General features: G+C 39.8%; 1 protein-coding gene across 3 annotated transcripts in view; it reads right to left on the bottom strand.

The window, feature by feature from the left end:
- The window catches only part of Thrb (thyroid hormone receptor, beta), a 371,662-nt gene that overhangs the window by 30,579 nt on the left and 313,615 nt on the right, over positions 1-27,468 (bottom strand). For 2 of the 3 annotated variants that reach the window (XM_013010545.1, XM_013010546.1), the window contains exon 5: positions 46-146. In XM_013010545.1, the coding sequence (XP_012865999.1) occupies positions 46-146 (101 nt within the window). Of the gene's footprint in view, positions 1-45; positions 147-11,887; positions 12,389-27,468 lie in introns of those variants that run through there. The other variant, XM_013010544.1, reaches the window with a different exon arrangement.

Below are 27,468 nucleotides of genomic sequence, written 5' to 3'. Positions count from 1 at the left end.
TTGGGGCTGGGCAGGGACCTGGGTGCTGCACACATGGGCACTTACCTTACAGCCTTCACAGGTGATGCAGCGGTAGTGATATCCTGTAGCCTTGTCCCCGCACACAACACAAAGCTCGTCTTTGTCTAAGTAGCTGGGGATGTACCCTGTGAGAGAGGTACAGAGAGAACAGTGAAAAAACACCACCATGGGAAAAGATACACCATACCCCTTCTCATCTCCTGGCCAGGAGCAAGATGGTTTGCTAAGAGGAGGCTGACGATAGAGAAAGACTTAATGAAATCAAACAATTGGCCAGTCCTTGACTTCAGAGTGCTGGAGCCCCTGGTCCAGAATCTGTGCACTGGGCAGGGGGAACAGCCAGGAAGACTCAGGGTCCCATGAAGCAAGTTGATTTGAAACTGCTGCCGTGCCCTGACTCATGAATGGCACAATCTCATTCATAAGACTATTTTCAGAACTTGTTCTTAAAAGACTATCAATGCTAGAGTCAAGTCACCCCGTGCAATGAACTCAGAAACCTTCATAGCTGGAAAGGTCCTAGGAAATCTTTTAAGCATTTCTGAAGTAAAACAACAACAACAAACTGGCCTTGGAAGGGGACAACTGGGGAAAAGTAAGAGAGGGGGTAAATTGTCCCCCAAATAGAAATATACTCATTACTTGACTTATGAAATGGTAGCCCCTGGTACAATCACTTAATAAAATTATTTAAAAAATCCTGGCATTGGGTGGGGGTTGGTCTCTATGGTACTACTGAAAACTATCAAACAGATGGAAACCCAGAGTTCTTAGTTTCTTGTGTCCAGGGTAAGTGTTGCTGATCTTTTTCTAAAATAAGATGTTTAAAGCAGAATAAACTAGGCCATCTAAAACTTTTGGGCCAACTTGAGATATTATCATATATACTTCAACACCATAGTAGTCCAAAATAATGGAGTCACAAATTCCCTTTGTTAGTTTAAATTCTTGTACCCAGGACACTGACATATAAAAACAAATATGTGAACTGCTCATTTTCCACTGGTCACTGTTTTTTCCTTGCATGCGGAGAGAATATCACACCCCAGAAACATCTTCTAATGGGCCAGTTTGGTTCAAGGAACCAATACTTTACTACAAAGGCAAGTTTTAGATTAAGTCCAAAAAGTCAAAGCAGGACATGATTTCTTGGGATCTGAATGAGGGAAAGGCTGAGCAAAACTTTTTTTTCCCCCATCATGGTGCTTAGAAAGTTATTTACCTCAGTAAACTTTTCCTAGTTTGAACAGATTGGTTAGGTTGGAATGACTGATGACTTACTGTATTCTTTACCATGACATTTTCCTAGAGCTTTTGTTAAACTCAATCACTGAAGGCTCACTTTGCAGGAAACAAAATCCGTAAAGAAAACAGAAGAAAGGCAATTGTTTCCATGATTTGTTAGGAACTACTTTGCTGAAGCTTCCATTTAGAAAAGTGTTACTTCCTGGATGGCAGATAAATGACTTCAGCATGAGAGTCAGTAATGTGCAGGATTATATTTTTAAATATCACAGTTTTTCTTAGTTTACTTTTTGCATCAGGCAAACCATGATTCATCTGTTGAGTTTACTTCAAAGTTTCCAAAACTCCCATCAGACATTTTAAAAACGAGGATTCTGGGAGGAAAAACAAGGAACTGCAATCGTTTATGTGTTCAATCACTCACTATTCAAGAAGTCAACAAACATCTATTTAGCATATGTTATGTGCTAAGCACTTTGGAAGACACTTTGGAGAATATAAAAATGAATGAAACATGGTCTTTGAGAAGTGTATAAAGGATCGAGTTCTGTTTCTCTGGCTCCTTCCTGCTTAGAGAGAAATGACTTACACCCCTTTTCACTTACCTCTGAACCCTACGTTTGATAGTTCCAAAGTCATTGTGGGAAATGCTGTTCTAGCTCGTGTCTGGGGGCACCTTCACCAGAGTTGGGGCAGCACGGGAAATTCACCTGCCCATCCTCATCCTTACCACCCATGATGGCTTTAGCTTTTGGAGTTGGAGGTAGAACAATGAAGTTTTCCTTCTATCTGGGGCTCAATAATTTATTTAGGTGTAGTTCAACACCGAAAGGTTCTTGCGAACCTTGGAACCCAATGCTAACTCAGAATGTGGAATAAGCTCCTTTCATATTCTGGCAATTAGGGAAACAATGGTTTGCTTTTCTCTCTTGTTTTTCCTAGATTATTTTCTTGGTAGGTGGAGGTGATTAGATGTCTTCAATCATCCCACCTTTTACACAGCTGTCTACTTATGTTGGTGGCAGTTGCTTACATGATCCTACTCAACCCACCACTTTCTTTTCACTGCAATATAAATGCAGAGACATTCATTGTATTTAACTGAATCAGTCAGCGCAAGCAATGATACATCAATCATCATGCCTCAGTCCATTATCCACTGCGAAATAACTTCTGGCAGGAAATAACACTCTCCCCAACCCCTGTCATGGCTAGGTTAGTCGGGGATTCTTTTCAGGTACTAGGTGCACCTGACAGCATCATAAAAGATGGCCACACTTTGCTGTTCTATTTCAGGGTCTTTCTATTCCCAGAGCAGCCACATGCTGCCCCGTATGCTCTGCAAAGGAAAATGGAACATAGTTCCAATTGCCAAGTGTGGACACTAAAGGGTATCATCACATCAGTCTGTCTAGAAACAGGACAGCCTTGTAGGCACACTGCTCACGTGAGAAACTACGTCCACATGTTGTCCCAAGGGACTGCTAGGAAAGCTTCGCTAATCTCAACCCCCTCCCCCATCCCTTCAGGAAAACAGTTGAGACTCAAGACAAGATATGATTCTTTAAGGTTGATGTATCTGTGCCATCTTCTATCTGCTCAAGTGCATTTTTCAGACCAGTGAACTCTGCTACCACCTAAGCATATTTTTATGAAAACAGTCTGCTTGTCCCACAAAGGACCTGAGATGTTGTTTTTAATTGGCATTCGGAAATGTCAAATTAGTTAAGTCTTATCTTGCATAAAAAAATAGGTTGACAAGATAAAACATTAACTTCGTGGTTGGTGGTGTTGTTAGGGTTTTGAACTCGGAGCCTAAAGCTTGCTAGGCAAGTGCTCTACCACTTGAGTCACACCACCAAGCCCTTTTTGCTTTAGTTTGTGTTTAGACAGGGTCTTCTGCTTTTTCTCACCTCTGTCTCTCAAGTTGCTGGGAACTACCATGTCTAGCTGACTTTAGAGCCATATTTTTGGTAAGAACTTTATAATTCACAGGCTGTACAATTAAATAGCTTTTAATACTCCCACAGAGCTTATCAATCATTACCACTATCAATCTTAGAACATTTTGATCATTCCCAAAGAAACTTCATAGCTTTAGAAGTCACTACCCCATTCCTCTCATCTCCTCCACCACTTCTGCCTTAGGCAATCACTAATCTATTGTCTGTACAAATTTGCCTATTCTGGACATTTCAGAAAAATGCCATCATGCGATATGTGGTCTTTTGTGACTGGCTTATCACTTAGTTTAAGGCAGGGTCTTACAGCCTGTACATGGAATCTTCCTGTCTCTGCTTGCTAAGAAGCTAGGGTTACAGATATGCACCACCATGTCCAGGTAGCAGAATACCGTCCAGGGACATAGGCTGTAAGAAAGGAAAGCTTTGTGTAATTGCACTGCTAATTGTGCCAACTGCAAGCTTGGCTTCTTGGGTTCCACTAGATTCCATGCTTTCTCTTAGAGTGAAGTCAGAAGGCTGGCTCGTTTAGTTCTCTTGAGTAAATCATACCAGCATGGAAAGTACTAGGGGGAGAAATCTGGTACCCTGACAGACACATGGCTCTAGGTAAATAGAACATAAAGCTAATCAAACATGGTGGGAGATCCAAAGTAAAAGTGCTACCCGAGAAGGGAAGGGAAATCCAAGCTGGGAAAGGAAACTCTTTCAACCAGGGTTAATCTTACTTTGGGTGTAGACCATTTGTCTAGCAGAACCAGTCCTGGCTCCATAAGGGAACAGTTGTGACCTGAGGTGGAAAGAAATCCTCTGAGCAGGTGGAAGTGTACCTGGATGCTGTGCTGTCTACCTTAGGAACCACATCTGCAGGCTGCTGAAGAGTCCTGGGGAATAACCCCAGAACACAGTTCTGATGGACTCTGACTTAGCTTGCAGCCTCTCAGCTTTGAGTCATCAAGAACCCCGAGTTAGCACGGGTTGTAAGTTGAGACTGCATTTCAATACTCATGAAGAAGCTACCCTGTCAGCGCATGTACTTTTGCTTCCAATTTTATACTGGACTCCCACAGTCCATCTCACGCTGTAGATCCCTGCAATTTAAGTTTATTTTCCCCTCCACTGGAATCTTGTCAATTCTTTACACACTTAAAAAACCTTGAGTGTCTCAGCCTTTTCTAACATACTAAGCCTAATCCCTTTTGCATTTAATTCTTGGTACTAGGAACCAGGTTTTGCTTCACACTCATCATTAACCCTCTGATAAATACTATGGCAATTAATTAAACCATTTATCAATCTATTTATTTAGCTAACACCGATGGGCTTACTCTTTGTAAGTCATTGGGCATGGACTTGAACTGGCATTAATGTAGAGAGGCCTTCTTTTATTGCTGTCCAAGAACCCCAGCAAAGCTGTGCTGGGGATGGGATGGGATGGGGGCTGGGGGGAGGCTCCCCTTTCACTAATTCTTCAGAATAGCAACTGCCATCCTTCCTTTCCTGCTTCCCTCTTGGGGGACACTGAGCTTCTATTTATACTTTGCACTTGGGCCGGCTGAGAGACAGCAGACACTGGAGTTCAAGGCTTCAACCTCTGATGCGTTGGGAGTAGAGTAGGGAGGGGAGATGGGTGGACAGGGATTAATTCTGGAAGAGGGATACAGATATGATGACAGGGACTCTGGATTCTCATCTGAAGTCCCAGGACAGTAAAAAGGGCGAAGCAGGTGCTGGATTATTTTTCTTGAAATAAACCATATTAACGTTTAGTCTTAGGCTTTGGTATAACATAGTCTCATGCATAAGAAGTCCTAGTTAAACTTCCTTCTTCCTGTCTCTGTACACTCAAATTCTTAGTAGCTGACATAATCTTCCAATCTGCAATTCAAGAAAAAAAAAACAGCGCAATTTACTAAGAGAGGAAATAGACTGGCATAATGAAATTTCAATCAAAAGGGCACATGCACTGGCATTCTACTGGGTTTGCTTTACAGCGTCTTTTTTTTTAAAGTCCTAGCCAAGATTTAGAACCAAGGGATTGCACACAAAATCCAGCATTCTTGCTTCATGTGAAAGAATGGACACCTGGTAATTCTGAGCCCAAAGTCTTAAGAGGGCAATGACTAGCTGAACTGAGAAGGCAATCCAACCTTCCCTGCTCCCCAAGAAAGAGACATCTGTGTTCTACAGTCTTCATCATGCCCTAACGTGTCCTAGCTCCAATGTCCAACCTTAGCATCATTTATGTGTAGTTTTACATTTTGTTGCTTTCAAAGGAAAAAGAAGACATTTCACAGATAGCTTTATCACAAGTAGGAAGACCAGAGTAGTCTAAGGGAAATGAAAGAGAACATATTTCCGTAGCAAAGTGAGAGAGGCTCTTATCATATAACATAAATACTACATGTCTTGATTGAGAATTAGGTCACTCATTAATATATCACCAATAGCTCTGAAAATAATGGGCACTGAAGTTTCAGATGGTTGGGTCCTTGTTTGTTTTCTAGATTGTTTCCTGGTTTGAAAGGGGTTAGGGAAGTCGAATGGACTAGAGTGGAGAGAGTAGACAGAAGAAATGGGTGGTAGTTGCTTCTGATTTTGCTTTGAGAGTCAGTGTATGGCTTTTAAGGCACACACCCTTGTTCTTACAGCTATTTCATATCTTGTGTACTTGAGAAAAAATGCATCTGAAAATCTAATTGGAATAACATTTAATAGACTACATAACCCTCAAAATGTAGGCTCTCAATTCTTTGGCAGCACACTGCATGTAGCAGGACTTGGGTAATGTCACTTTGCTGCGTCTGTTGCATTGATCTTCCCCACTGGTATATCTCAGAGTCATGGTCCAAGTGCACGTTGTGCACAGAGTGTGCAGTAAAAGGATTTATGTAGTGCCTTCCTCATGCTTAGGAGTTAGAAAGAGGTCTATAAACAAGTATACATGGCCTGTTACATGCATGTACGTATTGAGTCACATGAAGACATGTAGGTATATGTTTAGGTGTACTCCCCTATCAAAATGGTCAAATGGTCCCTAACACACATGCAAGTATCAAGTTGCATGCATCTATGTGGATGTCTGTTCAGATGTATTCCACAACAGTTTAATCATGTAGAAAATTGAGAAAGGAATTTGCCTGCCACAAAAAGACCCTTTGCAAAGTGTACTTTACTTCCTGTGTTCTGAAAATACTTTATTCTTCATTATCAAGGCAATAGTTCATCATCACTGGTGGGGGGAGGGGGGACGCGATTTTGTTGTGCAGGGGGCATTTGGCAGTGCCTGGACATACTTTTGTTCTCAGAAAAATCCAGAAGTGGTGCTGTGGCTCAAGTGGTAGAACACTACCCTGGAGCAAAAAGAAGCTCAGGGACAGAGCCTAGGCCCAGAATTCAAGCCTCAGGATCAGAGATATTGTATAAAATAGGGGATTCTTGATTTTGAAAGAAGCTGCCAGGATGATGGCAGGAATATGGCTCTGGCTAAATACAAGTGGCAGAGGCTGTGACCTAAGGTGATGCAGGCTGAGGACAGCAGGTTAGCACACCAGGAGAACCTGTAGTGGGTCTAGCTGGAAAGAAGCCTCATTGGTTCAGGGCTGGGACTTGGGTGGCAGACAAAGGAATCCATGGAGAGACAGGGCAAGAGTTTTAGAACAGAGGCTGTAAGTACTAAGCCAGATCAAAATGGAGGGTCTTGGGGCTATGAAGAGTTGCTGAAATTTGTGCTATTTAACAGGCCATGGAGGAGAACTGAAAGCCCCGAGTCAGAGTCCTGTGATGGGACACAGGACTCGGAAGAACTGCAGTGAGTGGCTGGGAGCGGGAAGAGGACAGGAGGCTGTGCTGGCAGGATGTTTCAGCAGAACCCAGAGCTCTAAAGCAGCTGCTGAGGGACTTAGGAAAGGATGGTACCAAGGACAGTGCATAGCAGCTCAGCTGTCCGAACGCTCTGGAGACAGGAAGAATACAGTATCAGGTGGTTACTGGCCAAGCAAAGATGCTGCAGATGGGTCCTAAAAATGGGCTAGCAGAATGGTAGAATGGGGGGGGGCAGCTTAACCTCAGATTGAATGCACCCAAAGGCTGGGAACTAAACAAAGGGCTTTGCCCTTGGCTGTGGACAGAAGCCATGGAAAGATGCAAGGCTGTGATCATGCACCCTGTGTGCAGGAAACCGGCAGTGCAACTAGTCCTTCCCAAGGCTGCCAGGCATCCGACTACTTCAATTATTCATTATGCCTTGGATTTCTGTCTTTCATCATAAGAAATGACAATGCGTGCTTCAGGATGAGGTAAGGTGTCCGGTGTGATCGCTGAAGGACATCCTTTGATAAGACAGATGCCTAATTCTCAGGAAAGAAAGGGAATAAGAGCCCGCTCATTTATCTGCACTTGAAATTTTTTGGATTTTTTTTATTGTTCTTTACTTTTGCTTTCATTTCTTTGTGTGAAGAGGCACTTTCATTTAACCTCATGAGCAGCAAATGTGTTCAGTATTTTTTTTTTAAATAGCATTTTTCTGGGCATCAGTGATTCACATCTGGACTCTTAGCTACTGAGGAGGCTAAGAACTGAGAATTGTGGTTCAAAATCAGCCTGGCCAGGAAAGTCTATAGACTCTTATCTCCAATTAACCACAAAAACAAGAAGTAGAGCTGGGGCTCAAGTGGGTAGCCTTGGGCAAAATGTTCAGAGATGGTACCTAGGCCCCAAGTTTAAGCCCCAAGACACTTCCCCCCCCCACCCCCCTACATTCCTCTCCCCACATACCAAGTAGTATTGTTTCCTGGAGTGATATTATCTTTTTATACTGTATAGGTGCCTAATTTAAACAGCTAATCTTCACCAGCATTCCAATGACACCTGTTATAGACAAACCTACAATCACAGTTCATTGGGGACTGATCCTTTCTGGATTTAAGCTAAACGAGTTCAATGGGAGGGAAAAGGAAGGATGAGAGAGGAAAACAATGCAAGTACTGGGGAGAGAGGGAGGCCAGAAATGGGGGAGACGGCTGAAGAGACACTGAAGTGATGATTTTACATTCACATTCATGGTTTGTAAGAGATTCCATGATGACATTTCTGAATCATTCTGCTTGCCTGCTTTTCATGTGCCTAGGTGTGACTCTGAGGCTTGACAGTACCTGTTTGTCATGTAACAGGTTTTTGGTTTTTTTTGGAGGGGGTAGGGATGGGGTGGAGGTAAGGGAATGGAGCACCCTCTGTTCCCTTCTCTAACTTAAAAATTGGCCAAGGAAGTTCTAATCAGAGAGCCTATTTCTTTGGGGCTTAACTCTTCTTTTTAATCCATTCCCCTTGATGAGGGTCACTTCACACATCCTCATCTTGCTATTTCTAATAGCCAGGGAGCCATCCCAGGGAGTCATAGAACACAAAAAAAGGACTAACTTCTGTTTAGAAGAAAGAGGTAATAAAAGCAGCCTCAAAATGTGCATGTAGAATTTCTACTTTTCTCTCTGCAGAACTAAAACTGAGTATAGAGCAAAAAGCATGTCTCCTTGGAAGCAACATGAACAACTGTCTCCTTTACAATGGTTCAAAACTAGCGAGTTCTCAGTCTTGTAGACTGATAGCAGTTCTTTTGGAAACACTCCAGCCACTTTTGAACATGGATTCCTATAAAGGTGGGGTCAAGAAGGTCATAGAAGAACCAGGTGGAAGACAGCTGCCCAGGGAAGGATTCTGGGTAAGTGGACTTTGAGACTGGCTAGAACAAGCTGCCTTCAGAGCATCCAGATGCAAGCATTTGGAGGACTGTGGAATATGATTAAAATTTCTGATGGAACCAGCCAGCCAAAGCCGAAAAGCTGTTGGGGGAGGGGGGGGTGGACAGGAAAGACAGTGAAGAAAGATGCTGTCAATTTTTAACTACAATCACTAGCTGCCAATTCTCCATCTCATTTTAAAATTCATTCTCTCTCTTTTTGCTCTTAAACAAATGGTGGTGGTAGGGGCAAAAATGTATAATCACAACTAGCTATCATGACTGGTTTGAATAAAACATACTTGAAAGACAAAGATATCATGTCTTGGGAATGGTTGGTAGGTAAGGGATTGTTGTTGTTGCTGGACATGGGGCTTGAACTCAGGGCCTAGGAGCTGTCCCTGAGCTTTTGTGCTCAAGGCCATCACTCTACCACTTTGAGGCACTTCTGCCGTTTTTTGGTGGTTGGAGATAAGAATTTTCCTATCCAGGCTGGTTTGAACTGTGATCCTCAGATCTCAGCCTCTTGAGTAGCTAGGATTACAAGGATGAGCCACTGTGTCCTTAACTTGTTATAAATTTGTTTTCTTGCCACAGTGGTGGTATACATTTGTATTTCTAGAACTCAGGAGGCTGAGGTAGGAGGCATGTGAGTTTGAGGCCAGCCTTGACTATAAAATGATCTGTGTCTTAAAAAGATGAAAGTTTGTTTTCTCATATTCCTTTAGGAAAAAGACTATGTATCTTGCATTTCAAGACTCTGAATGTGACAATTATATTGATCCCTTTTCTCAAAATTCTTGTAGTTTTATTTTAAATCAGTTTCATTGGGCTAAATAAAGCATAATTCCTCTTTGGTACATGTTCTTCAGAGTCTGATAACATTTTCCTTCAGGGCTACAAGTACAAAAACACAGAAAATTAAAGGTCATCCTAAAGTCTACCAATTAAGGAGTCTTTTTTTTTCATATTTTTATAAGCAAATATTCTCCAGTTCTGGTTGTCTATTGCGGTTACAACTCCCTTCACTCCCCCACCCCACCCCTGTCCATCAATGTATACAACTCATTAAGGTATATTTTATATGAAACAAGATTACAGTAACATCCTATTAAAGGGTAGAGTTTAAAGAATATACCATCCTTACAAAAAGTCAACAGCCATTGTGACAAAAACACAGCAATTATGAACCTCATGAAAATAGGTAAAAATCCAATTGGAAAATGAGGCCTGCCCCCACTGAACACCTGTTTGTGGTCTTAATTTTGCCTTAATGAGACACTACTTATGTCTTTCAACAACAGCAAAAATCAATAGTGGATCAATAGGGATAAACAAGTTGGGTATGACCTTTTGTCTTAAGAGCCAGTTAACAGCTGGGTTTCATTTTTCTGGGATTTACTTGAAGAACCGTAACAGTGAATCATAGTACATTTAAGAATAGTTGTCTGATTTGATTTAGTAGGTTTGGCAGGTGGCAGTGTTTTTTCAATAGCTTTGAGAAATTACATAAATATATGCATACAATGTGTCTTTTCTTCTAGTTCATGCATCAAATTAATTAGTAAATAATCTCTGGTTTCATATTTTATAAGCAAAGATTCCCTAGTGTTGCTTGAAGAAAAACCAAGTGAAAAAGACAAAAGGGAAGAGCCTGAAAATCTGTGCAGGAATTTTTAAAGACAGTGGTATAATAGACAGCAGTTACTATAATTCTGCATGCTACAAAAGGCATAGCCAAGCATTAATAAGGTAATGTTGATTCCTTTCAAAGGTGAATTCCTTATAAATATAAACACATATCATTTTACTTATAATAAAAACTAGAGATTTTAATTTTTTTAAGATCTATTTTCACAACAGGCTACTTTTAATCAAGAGTCACCTTAAGAAAAACCATTTTTTATGGAAACTGCAACTAAATAAACCATGTTATTTTTTTAAAAGATGCATTTCGTTAATTTGATAGGAAAATTTACCTTTGAAATCAACAAGCATCACATTCTTGCAAATTACAGAAACCTGTAAATTTGGTTCTCTAGGCAAAGAGTTGTAGATCATACTCAGGATGTACAAGGTGAGTTTAAGGTATATATGTAAACTTCTTAAGAGCCTTTCTAGGGTACTACTTGTTTACCTCTTTTATCTTTTGATAATACAAGATATGTTCTATTGATCAGAAATTAAGGATTATTATGTCTGTTAACTGTATGTTACACTTGTTTTAATATTGGATCTTTTGAAAGTTTTATCACTTGATTTTCTCTAATGAGCTCATTTCTTATCATTGTAAACTCAGATTTTAGGGGCACAAATGTAAGGTACAGTATATACGTTTTTGTTTTAAGTTTTCTATTTTTACTGTTTGATTTGATTACAAATAACTTTGTTAACGGTTCACATGGATAAATAAATGTATTAAAAAGAACATTTACAAATCTAACATAACACATTATTGCACTGTCAAAGAAATCCTTCAACTATTTCAGCAGCTAAGTAAAATAAACTTGCAATAATGAAGTGCCAACAAAAAGTCAAATGCAGTTTTGGTCTGAACATGAAAGGAGGAGAATTATCTTATTCAGATACTAACATGTCTATCCAAGAGGAAACCTCATGCCTGTTTTCCTTAGCAAAGAAACCAATACCACTCCTATTGGGCAGTAAAGATAGATAGGCCCACAGGCACATACATCCCAGAAAATCAACTCTCTCCAGCTCTCACACACAAAGAAAGAAAACATTTGGAAATCACTGTGGCCAACAGTCCTTCAATCACCTAGCAACCTCTCTTTCGGCTGCCTTTTAATTTTGAATACTCAGCGTTCATATACAAAAATGTGACAAGTGAGATGCACACTAACTTCAAGAGGAAACATAAACAACACTGGAACTTGGGACAAATTTAAGCAGAAAGGGTCCCTACCTTTTCTTTGAGAGTACGGTGGTGACTGCACTTGAGGAAAAGTAGGCTTTTCTTCAGAGAGATATGCAGGCTGGCTGTATTGATGCAGGGCCATATCCAAGTCAGAGTCCTTGCTTTTCAACATGTTTCCAGGGTAACTACAGGTATACAGCTGGTTCACTGCCCAGGCCTGTTCCATATATACGCTGTTCCTGGGCACCGTCTGAGCAGCACCACCACCGAAGCCCGGACTGTCCTCCAGGTAGGTGTAATAATCAGTGGCCTGCATGTAGCAGTTGCTGCCGGCTGCTGGGCACACTTCATACATTTCTTGCATACAGTAGTTCATTTTGTTATCCTGGTTTAGTTTCTACTTTACATATACATACACGCTACGCACGCATTCACCAGCCCCCTCCCTATGAGCAGGGCCTATACACCCAGAAGCATATATACATACACATGAAAGGCCAGGGGAAGATGAATAACCACCACCAGCACAGCAAGCCAGCCTGCTTCACTTGGGAATAGCACCTGATGTGCTAAAATCCTACCCAGATGGAGCTCTCCTGCCATCCCCACACAGTGGAAAGCAGATTTATAACTATAAAGGTCTTAAGCTGTACATGCAGCTAATTCCTGGGGAAGATGGCAGGCAGGTGCAAATGGTCTCACCCAGATAAGGAGCGATAAGCAAGAAGGTTCCTTTTCCTGTGAAGTTGGGAAAGATTCATTTTATACATGGGGTTTCACCCTTTTTGACTTGATTAGAAAATGATTACTCATTGTTATGGACAACTTAAGCGTGAAATGTTTTGAAGACATCTTAAAAGAATATCCTTGGATATACAGACAATCCTAAAATCAATAATCTAGTTTATTAGCATCAACAAGAGAAAATCTAGGAGTAATGAGCCTGACAATTGACTGGGAGGCTTTAATCTGGTTGTGTGAACATTAGTGGATGATTCTTTGTTGAACACTACCAATTGGCTTTTAAAAGCTGGTTCTAACCATCCATCCATGATCCTTGGTTCTCACTGGCCACCTTGAAAATGTTGGTGTCATGTGCTCTATCCTCTTCCTTGTTCCTGGGCATTTCCTATATTGTTATCACTGATCTACATAAGATGTAAAACAAATCAGCTGTCTTCATGACTTGTTTATAAGGATGAGAATGTGCCAATGAGCCGCCACGAAGAACAGACCTGTATTACAGCAGCTTTCCAGTTCCTTTGAGCTGAGCAATGCTGATTAGCAGTGTGTGGAAAACTGTGCCCCTGCTTTATTTCCAGTCACATCTTTGCAATTATTTTCAACTTTAATGTAATTGAGGTAGAATTCATGGACTTGTCACTTAAAGGTAGTGATCTGAGAGGAAATGTATTTCCTGTAAGAATCACCATGTCTTTTTAATTAAGGCACTATCCAATTAGACTGGAAATGCTTGTGAGATGATTATGAGTGGTTTCCTTTCTGTGAACAGTAGCCAGTGTTGTCCATAGATGCATATGGTTCCCTAGATCATGACATCAGCGAGGGGGGAGGTGCTTACTGTAACCCTAGGGGTTCTTCCTCTTTCTCCTGGTATGTTGAAGTGGCTCATACTTGTACAGTACTTTATAAATGAACTAAAGGGGTCATTGATTTAGAAAACAACCAAGAGGCAAATTAAAAGGAAAGACAGGCAAGGTGACTCATGTGAATGGTTAGTAACAAGACTTGACAGGGACCAGGTATATGCCTGTAATACCAGCACTCCAGAGGCTGAGGTGAGAGGATTGTGAATTCCCAGTTACTCTAGGCTACACAGCAAGATAATGTTGAAAAAGGAGGAGGAATTGTAATGATGAGATGTATAAAACACGAGGTTGAAAATTACAACTTCGGCCTGGGGGGATGGAGGTAGTTGTGGAGGTGGGAAGGAAGGGATGGTCGGGGGAAAACAAAGGTGGAGGCAACAATGATCAATAGGAAATGTACTCATTACCTTGATCATGTAACTGTAACCCCTCCGTACACTGTTTTTACAATAAAAAATGTACAAAAAAGGAGGAGGAAGAGGAGAAAGGGAAGGAGGAAGAGAGGAAGGGAAAGAAGGAAGAAAGGGAGGGAAGGAGGAATGGACTAGAAAACTATAACTGAACTGTAAGTGAAGTAATGTCTCTAATTGGTATAACTCAAACTAGAAAATGAATTAAAACATTCCATAAAGTTGCTATTAGGAGTAAAGCTATGAGGCTCATATTTTTATAATGGCTTGCCAGTATTCTTACTTTTAAAGAAAATTATTTACAAGCATTTTAAAGAATATATACACGGGTTGGGAGGTGGCTCAGTGGTAGAGTGCTTGCCTTGCATGCATGAGGACCTTGGCTTGATTCCTCAGCACCACATAAGTAGAAAAATCCAGAAGTGGTGCTGTGGCTCAAGTGGTTGAGTGCTAGCCTTGAGCTGAAGAGCTGAGGGACAGTGTCCAGGCCCAGAGTTCAGGCCTCATGACTGACAAAAAAAGAAAAAGAAAAAGAACACATACACAACATTACAATGAATATTTATTTCCTCCCTATTCAAAATGTCAATACACTCTGAAAAAAAATCAACCCTTCAATAAGGCAGTCTTTTTCCTGGCAACCATGAACTCTCTAAGTCCTCTTTTTCTGGTTGGGAGCTAAATATGGAACCCATCTGAACTTGTAGTTTTTCCCAGGTACTTTGTGGTTCTGAGCTTTTCCTTGTTTTCATCACTAACAATGCCAACTAAAGCCAGAACATGAATGGACATTCCAAAGGGATATTGAAAAACAATTTCAGATGTCCTTAAGTGTGCTTGAGAAATCCCAGTGTTACCCTTTCTCTTGAAAAGATTCATACTATTGTCAAAAAGAGTGAGGACTTCCTCTCCTTTTTTTTTGTCACTGGTTATTGGAAGAGTCAGCTGCATTTTTACTGAATTTAGGAAAAGGTGAGTTCCCTCCAAAATGTTTTACTAGAACTCTCTTTCACTTTTATCTTTTGGAGAAAACAGAACAAAACTCTCACACCAAGTTGGAATACTCGTAATGAATCCATGGAACTCTTGCTGCTATGAACTGAAAATGAAGTTTAATGCTCATACTACATGAGAAACAGGGCCACTCATGTCCCCCTATGGAAGCAATCACACTTGTTATCTGAGACTGTGTATGCTTCTAAGTTTATAAAGGACTCAACTCATTATGTGTCATGAGTGAGGTGAGCTTCAATAAGGGTATTTTCCGATTTCCTTGACTGACAGCCCTAATTTAATCATTTAGTGAGAAGTTTAAGAAATCTGAGATGTCTGTTTTTAGGTCATTAGCCCAGTTATTAATTGGATTGTTGGCTCTTTGGCAGTTTAATTTTTGTAGATTTAATTTTTTAAGCTCAAAGTGTATTTTGGATATTAGACTCTTGTCTGAAAAATAGCAGCAAAAAATCTTTTCCCATTCTTTAGGCTTTTTTTGTATGTTGGCTTACTCCTTTGTTGTGAAGAAGCTTTAAAATTTGATTAGGTAGTTGTACAAATGAGTTGTCGTTGAATAGAACAGCATATAAACACAGTGCCCTTTGACCAATGTCATCCTTTCTAGCATTCTCACCCACCCCTCCACTCCACCCCTTTCCTCACTTTTCTAGGTTATATATTGGATTTTTTTGGCATTTAACAAAGCAATTTATGTACCCAATGCATTTTGATCTGTGTCATACCTTCAACATTTCTCCTCCATGCTTTTACACATCCCTTCCCTACTTTTCTCAGTTCTGTGGCTCATTTCCCCCATTTATTCCTCTACTACTCTCCTTTTGACCTTCTCCTCTCACTCCCTGCAAGTATCCATTCTTAGTACTCATTTTGTGGGACATTGACTTAGTTTTTCTAAAGAACTATACTATTTGTGTTTTCCATAAATTCTATTATACTTCAGTTAATTCATTTATAACTGCTTTGGTGCCACCCAGTGTACTTACTTATAGATTTACAGGAACTTTCTAGTTCTCACTAATGAGGGAAACTGTGCTATCTATGCTTCTCTGGGTCTGGCTTACTTCATTTAACATAATCCTCTCCAAGTCTTTCCATTTCCTTACAAATGGTTCAATGTCTTTCTTTCTAATGGATGAGCAGAATTTCATTGTTTGATAAAATACCATTTATCAAGTCTTTCTTTGATTTGTTGTGATTCTGAATTATTACTCAGACAGTTTCTGCCTGTGCTGAGGAGTCTTAATGTTTCTCCTCCTTTCTGTAAGTTTCATATTTTACATTGAAACCTTTGATCCATTTTGAATTGACACTGGTGCAAGATGATATAAGGATGTAGTGTCAGTTTTTTGTATGTGGATATCCAATTTTCCCAGCACCATTTGTTGAATAGGCTTTCTTTCTTCCAGACTATGTTTTTGGCTCCCAAATATTAGATGACTATTTTCTGGGTCTTCTATTCTGTTCCATTGGCCCACAGGTCTTTTTTTTGTGCCAGTACCAAGCTGTTTTCATTACTATAGCTCTGTAGTAGAGTTTGAAGTTTGGTATTATTATACCTGCAGCACTACTTTCCCTGATATGGATTGCTTTTGGATCTTTTGTGGTTCCATATGAAATTGTGGACTGCTTTCTCTAGCTTATTGAAGAATGATGTTGGGATTTTGATGGGTATTGTGCATTGAATTTGTAGATTGCTTTGGGCAGTATTGTCATTTTCATGATGTTAATCCTGCCAATCCAGGAGAATGGAAGGTATTTCTATTTCCTTAGGTCTTCAGTTTCTGTTATTAAATTTTAAAGTTTTCACTATATATGTTCTTCACATCCTTGGTTAATTCTTACTTTTTTTTCTGAGGCTATGGAAAATGGATTGTTTTTCTGATTTCAGTCTCAATCAATCTTCTCACTGTTGGCATACAGAAAAGCTCCTTTTCTGTTTGCTCTTTCACCAAAGTTTTGAATCAGCTCTAATAGGGGGAGTCTATATGTCCTTTACATATAGGATCATGTCAGCTGCAAAAAAGGATAGTTTTATTTGTTTTCTTCCCTATTTGGATCCATTTTTTTCTTGTCTTGTTGCTCTTGCTAGGGATTCTAGTACTGTATTGAAGAGGAGTGGAGAAAGTGGACATCCTTATCTTGTTCTTGATTTTAGAGGAAATAGATTTAGTGTTTCACCATTAAGTATAATGTTGGCTGTAGATTTGTCATAAATAGTCTTTATAATAGTGAGAAATGCTCCACGTATTCCTAGCTTCTCCAGTTTTTTTTTTATCATAAAGAGATGTTGTATCTTGTCAAAATATTTTTCTCCATCTAATGAGATAATCATGTGATTCTTGTCATTGAAGAGTACATGGGACTTCAGAAGAAGTGCCTTAGGGAGGGGCTATCCAGTATACTTGCAAGCAGGCAGCAAAGACAAGAGATGAACCTTAGGGCAACTGCAGAGACGTCTAGCTTCTACTCTAATGATTGTTTTCACTTTGATTTACTAATAGACTCTCTATATTTTAGTTGAATGAATGCCCTTTGAGAAAAATTTCTCATTTGCTAATCTTCCTGTACCCAGATGTGTCTATGTGACTAAATTCTACCCAATGAGTTGTAATAAAGGAAGTGGTACAAGTCAGTTTATAGAAAACTTACAAGATGGCCTAAAAGATAACTAGTGCATGCCATTTTGTTCTAACTTCTACATGCAATGTGGATATGATGGCTGGTGCTCTACCCACCATTTTAGTCTATGAAGATAAGAACCATATTCCAGAGATAGTGTATGAATGAACTAGGAGTCTAGCTTGCTGAAGCCCACAAGACTGCCATACTAGCTGTAGACTGCAAGACTCTTTTCCCAAGAAAGAAATAAAACTTATTTACATTGTAGCTTCTTTTTTTGATGCACTAGAACAGTACCCAACTTACTACCAAGGTTAAAGGATTTTAAGTAGAGCTCTTGTAATAGTGACTGATGTTGGTGCACATAATAATCACTATTACTGGAAGGTGTACTTGCTCTTCTCAGTCTATCCTACAAATGACAGTCTGTGCGCCAAATATGGCCCACCATCTGTTTTATAAATAAAGTTTTATTGGAATGCAGCTATGTTTATTTGTTAACACTGTGTATGGTTGCTTTTGTGCTCCAATGGTAGAGTTGATTGGTTTCAAGAGAGGCCATATGGCCTGCTGAAAATATTTACTGTTTGGTGCTTTGGAGAAAAAGATTGTCAGCCTATTCTCTAGATGGTTTTATTCTGTCTATAGATTTAAGTGCTGCCATCACTGCAGCCCCAATCCCCTCATCACCTACATGGCCTTCCCATTGGCCTGGCCACTCATTAGTTCTTTCTTGATGCCCCAACCAAAAGGAGATGCTTATAAGCCGCAAAGCAGGCCACATCAAACCACTGCTTAAAGCCTTCTATGGCTTCTCAGTGCATTTAGGACCAAATCCACTCTACCAAAAGGCAGTCCTTCTCTAGTTCCCATCAACCTCTTTTCTCATACACTTGACTGCAGCCCAAATAGTGCCCTTGTTGTTCTGTGAACACTCAAGTTCTTCTCCACCTCAAGGGCACGTCACATGTTTTTCTTTCTGTCTGTCTGAAATGTCCCTTCCTTGAGCTCTTCATAAAATATAGCCTTTTCATCTTTGAAGACTGAGTTTAAATGTCACTTGCTCTGCATTTCAGGAGCCTCTTTTGATTCCATTATAGGTCTGGAGGCCTGCAACCATCATCACATATATAACAACATTTGCTCTTAGAAAAAAATATAGAGAACTAAATGTATATTAAGAAAGATACCATTTTCTGGATGGGCCTAGAAAAAAATTATGTTAAATGGAGTAAGTCAGACTCAAAGACAAAATGTGCACATTTTCTCTTGTATGTGGGAGCTAGATCTAAAATACTAACATGAATAATAACATACACAGCATTTTATGCATACACACAAATTGAGTAAAGGGTGGTATATGTAGGGAGAAAGTCTAATGGTGTAACTCCTCTGAACTAGTTAAGTACTTAATAAAATGAATACTAGGAAGTAAAAAAAAGTTTGGGGGTAGGGAAATTAGGAGACCACAAGAATGGAAGAAGAGTAAGCAAATGGAGGAACGGTGAGCAAATGTAGTCATTTGAACTATATAACTTGAGGGTAGTGTTGGAAGTGGGGAAGATGGAGAGAACAAGGGAAGGGGTAATATTGATCAAGATGCATTGGACTCATAATCTGACTTACAGAATTATAACTTTTTTGTACAACTACTTAATAACATTATGAATAATGCAATAAATAACAAAAGATACCATGTTAAAACACAAAAATATCATGTTTAATAGGGAAACTATTTTGGGGAGATAGCCAGTGAGAGGGGGAAGAATGAAAGGTGAGGGTGGAGAGTATGATGAAGGTAAATTATATGTATGTATGAAAACATTTTAGTGAATCTCCCTAGTATAAGTAATATTTTACATATGGTAATAAATGTATTATCTTAGGCTCTGAGCATTCCTGAGAGATAGGGACAGTATAAATTCCATCTGGCTTATTCTTTTATATCTCTGGTAGTAGAGAACAAAGATAGACCCATTTAGCTATTTAATCTATCTCAACTGATTCATTATCACTGCCAAAAATAGCTGCTCTTAAAGAGGTTATATTTGGCTACATTTCTTTCTCTCTAAAGGACCTACTCAAATTGAGGCAAGTTCCCTTCCTAAATGTAAAGGGGTAGGACTCTCAGTTTTACCATCCAAGTGCTAAAAGACATCTAGATGCTGGCTTTCTTGGTCTCTTGATGTCTAGAATCTTCTGACTCACCACTTTTATAGATTAGGGTTCTAAAATAGACATGAGAGGGGAGGATTGGGTGGGGGGGCAGGGGGAGGATGGGAAAGGATGGGAAGGGGAAACAAAGGAGGAGGCTACAATGCTTGATAAGAAATGTACTCATTAGCTTGTAACCCCTCTGCACAGTATTTTCATAATAAAAAATAAATAAAAATTAAAAAAAATAGACATGAGAGATACATTAAAGACAAAACAATAAAAAGAAGTTCAATAGTCAAATGAGTCTGGGAAATTGATGCACTGTATAGCTTCCTCTTGGAGATAGACATCATGCACACATGTGCATGCATACCGCGCCCCTTTCCCTCCATACCCACACACAGACACCTGCTATGTTTTGTTGGCTTTGTGCAGCAGCATTTCTCTAACAAGTCTTGTCCCAGAACTCCATGTATCTTGTGACATTACAAATACCCAGTGAAACAGACTTTGCGAATGCCTTTAGGCCTTATCAGGCATTATCAGTTCTGCCCTGTTTGGTATGTACACAGGATCTGAGGCCACCTGCAGGGATAGAATCTCACCTGGAAGAGCAGCAGTGCCCTTTCTCAAGCTAGGACAGAGGCAGGAACCTGGGCAGGTGCTGAAGGAGTGTTCTGTTTTGTCTTTATCTAGGAGGAAAGCCGCAGGCTGGACACATGGAAGTATATATCACCAGGGGGGTCCACAGAACAAGACTCAGACCTCTTTGCTATCAAAACATGTGGTACTCTGCATTTGTTTCTAACGTTTCTCTTTGGGAATTTAATAAAAACCTTTTGACAGTGCCAGCTCGTTACAGCTCCACAAAAGGACAGCAACTCACCAGAAAGTGAAATTACTTTCACAAAAATGTGCTTGGAAAAAGATCATGACAGCACAGCTTGCCACACAGGGACTGGTTTCTGATCTGGTAGAGTGGAACAAATGGAGTGGGGACAAGATACTTTTGGGGCCTACTGACTAGTGGAGAAGTCCTGATGAAGTCCTAATGGCCTCTTCCACCAGATGCTGTCAGTTGGGTCTGAGGATTATAGAGTGTTTTATTTCCCTAGGGTGGGCTGGTTGTCCTGGCACATTCATAAAAGACTGCACTCACTACAACAGCCTTCTATTAGGTGATGTGCAGTCAATGTGTAGAATGAGTGAGTGGATGAGCAGCTCTGGTATGTCTACAGAGGTTTTAGAACACGGCCTAATATACCTGTATCCTCAAAAAGTCATTCTGGGACCCAGAGCTTTAGGATCACCACACAATTCTTAGAAATGTAACATTTTCAGCTCTACCCTTGAGCAACTAGATCAGAAACGCTAGAGGGAGTTGGCTTTCCTGGGGTTTCTGATGTAGCTAAAGTGTTTTTTTGTTGTTGTTGTCGGTTGTGGGGCTTGAACTCTGAACCTGGGTGCTGTCCCTCAGCTCTTCAGCTCAAGGCAAGCGCTCTACCACTTGAGCCATAGCACCACTTCTGGTTTTCTGGTGGTTTACTGGAGATGCGTCTCCTGGACATTCCTGCCTGGGCTGGCTCTGAACTGTAATCCTCAGATCTCAGCCTCCTGAGTAGCGAGGATTACAGGCGTGAGCCACCAACCCCTGGCTTGATTTGCTTTATTGTACAATAACAATACACAGTGTCTTCCCTTCCCTCACTCTCTCCCAGTCCCTCCCTCCCATCTCCACTCACAAGTTGTATAGTTCAGGTTCATCACAGCATCTAGTGAGCTCCACTGTGATGCAGCTCACGTTTGAGAGCCACCCCCCTGTCAGGCAGGCCAGGCCTCCTAAGGATGGTCTCCCTCAACTGTTTCACCTGCTCTGGCTGTTTTGGGAGCTCTGAAGTCTTAAAGTTTTTTTTCTTTTTCCTCTGTTTCAGTTTATTCCTGGTCTTGAGACAGGATAACATAAAGGTTATAGATAGGGAGTTTAAAACTTTTTTAAAATGTGTGCTGGCAGGAAGACTTGAACTTAAAGGCTTCACACTCTTTCTTAGCTTATTATCTCAAATTAAGACTCTACCATTTGAGTTATACTTCCACACCTCACTGTATGGTGATTAGTTGGAGATAAAAGAGTCTCTCAGATTTGTTTGCCTGGGCTGGCTTTGAACCAGAATCCTCAGATTTCAGCTTTCTGAACAGCTAGGATTATAGGTGTGCCACTGCTACCCAGCTAAAAGTGAGATTAGGACCAGACTCAAATTAAAACAGGATCAGGAACCTATTACAGCTGAGTGGATCAATAATTAATTCAGCACACACACACACACACACACATACAATGGCTACCTTGTGAAAGTCTCCTTTTGGTGAGATCCCTTGAAATGTATTTTTTTTTTCATTGTAGATCTCAAGTTCTTGATGATTTTCACAGAAATGGGAATAGTTTGGCTGGTGTACTGTTTTTGATGTGAAAATTTTATGCTTAATTCATCTAGGAAAACATCATGCTCTATGTGGCCAGTTTAGTTGAACTCTCCTGGCCTCTAATTTGGTTAATTTAGGTGACTTTATAATCACAATATGTAGCAAACTCTGACTGAGATCTTCAGGACTTTTTGGGGTGCAGTGAATTTTGACATCTTTAAAATTGTTTTTGGTAGTACTGGAATTTGAACTCAGGGTCCTATACTTGCCAGGCACTACCACTTGATCCATGTCTCCATCTCTTTTTGCACTGTTTATTTTCAGGGTAGTATCTTGCTTTATGCTGGGGCCTGCCTGGGCTGTGACCTTCCTCCTTCTTCTTTTCTGGTGACATCTGTCACCAGGGATGACAGATGTGTGCCACGCTACCCAGCCATCATGGTTCCCCCATAGCTAGAATAACAGGTGTGTATACTTCATTGCCCAGCCATTGTGAAATGGAGTCTCTTGAACTTTTGCCGAGGCTGGCCTTAAATCACAATCCCCTGATCTCTGTCTTCCAAGGAGAGAACAGGCTTGAGCCACGGCACTCAGCTGACTTTTGACATTTTTGCTTTTGTGAACACAATTTTGTCATCATTACACAAGCTTTGCCGGCAACCAACCATCACAGTCATAGCTTTATGATGTACAGAAAACTTCTACATCATGTTGCATATTCTTATAGGCCTCTTCTGTCTCTGGTTAGTCCTTTTTGGTTTTCTTCAAAAGTTAGTCTCTGTTGCTTGCCTTTCAAAAGTGGCCCATCTTTTGATTCTATCTTCAACTATATTCTAACCATTCCTATGGTTACCAGATGGCCTCACTCGGCTTTATCACCTTGGTTGTACACTGTTCCCTTACCTCCAGTTCACGCAATGATCCAAGCACTGTGATAACCACTTCTATGTAGACTATTTCCTATAAACCTTTCAACTATCTCATAAACACATACATACCATCCTCCTTAGGTGGCAAGGAAATAGGTCGGGAGAGGTTATATAACTTGCTGAAAGTCATATGTGGCAACCTGAATGCATACTAGAATTTATGGCCAAGACAAACAGTATGTCTGGGTGGCTGTGTTGATGTATTGGTAGCTTATCCTAGGGTCTGGGGTCTATAGGGCTGTGAGGATCAAATCTGTAGTGATTTTTTTTTTTTTGGTCCGGTTGTGGGGCCTGAACTCAGGGCCTGGGCGCTGTCCCTCAGCTCTTCAGCTCAAGGCTAGCACTCTACCACTTGAGCCACAGCGCCACTTCCAGCTTTTTTCTTTTTGCTTATGTGGTGCTGAGGAATTGAACCCAGGGCCTCAGGCATGCAAGGCAAGCGCTCTACCACTGAGCCATCTTCCCAGCACCCTGTTGTGATTTTTTTATATTTTTCCATTGGTCCTCTTTGAGATATCTAGCAATGAAATCAGTTTTAGACAATGGAATTTATACTGCTAAACAGCTTGCTACTGGTGGCTCATGCCTGTAAGTCTTGGTACTCAGGAGGTTGAGATCTGAGGATTGTGGTTGGAAGCTAGGCCAGGCAGGAAAGTCTGTGAAAATTATCTCCAATTAACTAGCAAAAATCTGGGAGTGGAACTGTGGTTCAAGTAGTAGAGCACTAATCTTGAGCAAAAAGTTCAGGGACAGTGCTCAGGCTCTGCATTCTAGCCCCAGGACCAGCACAAACAAGATACTGCTGAACAATCCTTGTTGGATGCTTAGACTATGGAATTCCCTCTTGCATATTGACAAATGCTTTCAGCATAGGATTTATTCTATTTGTCCCACCTAAGTTTTCAAATAATGGACCACAGGGCCCATTATTCTCAGAATATTCCCAGATTTGTGCTATTTCAAGGCATATCTTGAACAGTGTGTCCAATAGATAGATAGAAGAGTACAAATTAAGTACTGGACAGTATCTTTATATATATATCCCTAGGATAAAGATTCAGGGTTTTATTCTGGCTGATATTTCATAAGACCAAAGGCAAATTGTAAAATGACCTCATGCTATGAGAGAACTGAACACTATTCAAAAAGGACGCAGGATCCATAAAGTTGGGAGTTGACAGTATGACTTATGAAATATTTCAGGTCACTGCATGGTCTTGGAATTCTTCTGTTTTCTAAGCCACCAGCAGAATGTCTATGTTGTTTCTATGAAAAAATATTTAATTCATAAGCAAGTCTGTAATGATCCAGTATGGTCTCATGTCAGGCATCATAGTCCAGAAAACACAATGAAATTTTGGTTTGGGAAGAACTTGAGTTAGCATATTTGTTTAATATACTAATGAGGTGTACTGCATGGCTAGAAGTGAGATGGGTGGAGGGGGTGTTTTCATTCACCTTCCCCAGTAGAAAATGGAGGGATAGTTTTGTTTTCCCCTACACTTGAATAGCAAGAGATTGGTAGTGAAAGTTATTTCACTCACCTGTACTGCTTCCATTAAGTAGAAATTTATTTGAATGTTTTGAGAGTTCACTGATTTACATGTTTCAATACATTCTAAGATCACTTTATGATTGATTTTTTTACAAAAATATGCATAGTTTAATTCCATCTCAGTTATTATGGTTAATATGTTTCCCTCTAGCTCTAGAAAAAACTGCACTCTTCTCTATTTTGTTGTTTATGGATGTCATTTGTGTACCTCACTTTATGTGATTTTTAGTTACCTATAGTGATATATTTTCCCTTAGTTTGATGTGTTAAGATAGTGATTTCTTTGTAATTCACACTGATGAAATTGAGTTGAAAAGTTGAGTGGCTTTGTGAGTGGAATGTTTTTGACATTTAAAAGCTATAGCATACTTTATCTTAGGGCAATCTCTCAGGGATTAATGTTAACACAAATTTCCATCATAATAGGAATAATGAATGAGTGATTGAGTCATTTACATTTACTTTGCCTTTCCACCTTTCAGAATAATGTGTGCAAAGATCTAGACTATATAACAATTGATGTAATTTTCAAAAGATGGATTCTTTGTTCACTAAAGACTTCAGTCCTCCACTTACACTTGAAAAAATGTTAGGAAGAATTGCAGGTAAAAAGTTCAAGGTACAGTATACAGCATTACACAGGTAAGTTGTAAGAACAATGTGTTATATGCAGATTCTGATCATGAAAGACCACATATTGTGGTGTTCCATTTTGTGCAGTATCCAGAAAACAAAAATGTACAGAAGGAGAAGGTGGCCAGAGGAATAGGAGTAGCTGGAAGTTGTTTTGGGGTGATGGGAATATTCTAAAGTAAGATTGTAGTGATGGTTGCAAGCCCCATCAACTGTCCATCTAAAATAGGAGAATTCAATGATATATGCCAATAACGTTTTATAAAAGTAGAAGTGAATGTTTACTTGGACACAGGACATACACTAAAATATATAGCATGACATAGGGAAGATTAGCGTGACCCCATTAGGATGAAGTGCATTGTGAAGCATTCCATACTTTCATACTAAAAGCTGAAGAAAATAGGAGCAGAAAGGACATATTTGAAATTAACAAAGGGCTATCTTGGAAATGAACTATACACTTGAGTAGGGAAGGGGGGATAAGGAAGGAAAATATTGAGAGAAAAAGAGGGAGGGGATGACACTGTTCAAAAAGAAATGTACTCAATACCTGACTTATGTATCTGTAACCTCTCTGTATACCACCTTTACAATAAAAATTAAAAAATTAATAAAGGGTATCTGTGACAAACTATAGCCAATATAACATTAAATGGAGGGAAAACTGAAACTACTTTCCCAAAAGTCAAGAACAGAACAAAGATGTGCATTTTCCCCCAATCTTTTTCAATATTGTATCAGAATTCCTAGCAAGAGCAATTAGGCAGGAGAAATGAGGGATTCACACAGGGAATGACGAAATCAGATTCTCCCTATTTGTTAATGACATGATACAGTATTTAACAGAAACTACAGATGCCACCAAAAAGTTCTAGAATTGATATTTTGGAGAAGCAGAATACAAAAATCAATAGATTTTTCTATATACCAACAATAAACAGGCCGAGAAAAAATTAGAACAATTCCATTCACAATAGCCTCCAAAGCAATAAAATACCTAGGCATCAATCTAATGAAGTGAAAATGAGTGCATGAGTGAGAACTACAAGTCTTTGAAGAAATTAAAGAAAATATCAGCAGGTTGAATGAAATCTTATACTCATGTATTGGCAGAATATTGTGAAAATGGCTGCCAAAAGTATAGAATTCAATGCAATATTTATAAAAATCCCATTCTTCACGGAATTATGGTACAAAAGTCAATATGGATGCAAAGTAAGACTCCCCCCCCCAATAGCAATAACAATTCTGAGTAATAAGAGCACTGCTGGAGGTATCACAACGTCAGTCTTCAGAGAATACCACAGAACCATAGTAAAGAAATCAACATGGTACTCACACAAAAACAGACCTTATGACCAATGGAATAGCATAGAAGGTTCAGAAATAAGATGACACACCTATAGCTAATTTTTTGACACAGGATCCATGAACATACAATAGAGAAATGACAGGCTTTTAAACGATGCTTAGAAAACTATTTTCAGTATTCAAATGTTTTTGCTTTCATGCAATTATTTCTAACATATTTATAAGATGATTTCTTTGTTGCTTTGTATGTCCTTCCCCACGGCATAAACCCTGCTTTCACTGTATTTGATGTTGGTATAATTTGTGGAGGGGAAGGGAAAAAACAAATCGTTTAAATGGGATACAGGTGGACCCATTGTAACAATGAGATATACAAGTGGTTATGTCAAAAACGAACTTTACAACTTTGGCGGGAGGGAGTGGGGGAGTGGGGGAGGGGGGAAGATGGGAAGGGATGGGAAGGGGAAACAAAGGAGGAGGCAACAATGCTTGATAAGAAATGTACTCATTATCTTGCCCATGTAATTGTAATTGTACGGTATTTTCACAATTAAAAAAAAAGAAAACTATTTTCAGGAGGCTGAAACTGGACCTCTCTTATCCTGTACAAAAGTCAACTCCAGTTGGATCAAAGCCCTCAGTGTAAGAAATTTTAAGTATACCACGGAAAAATACAGGAAAAATGTTTGAAGATATTGGCACAACTGTAAAATTTTCCCAAATAGTACACCAGATGCCTAGTGGATGGTAGTAAAAATTGACAAATGGGACTACATCAAACTACAGAGTTTCTGCACAACAAAAGAAAAGTCACTAGAATCAAGTGACAACCCAGAAAATGTGTAAAACCCTTCACTAGCTATTCAACAGATAAAGTATTAATATCTAGAATAACATAAGAGAACAAGCAATCCTGTTAACAAATGGGCAAGGAAACTGAACAGACAATTCTCACAAGAAACACATA

Source organism: Dipodomys ordii, unplaced genomic scaffold (genome assembly GCF_000151885.1).
Source record: "Dipodomys ordii isolate 6190 unplaced genomic scaffold, Dord_2.0 Scaffold12, whole genome shotgun sequence".
In the NCBI taxonomy this organism is placed as follows: domain Eukaryota; kingdom Metazoa; phylum Chordata; class Mammalia; order Rodentia; family Heteromyidae; genus Dipodomys; species Dipodomys ordii.
The sequence above is the reverse complement of the archived record's forward strand: the minus strand, read 5'-3'. Positions and strand labels throughout refer to the sequence as shown.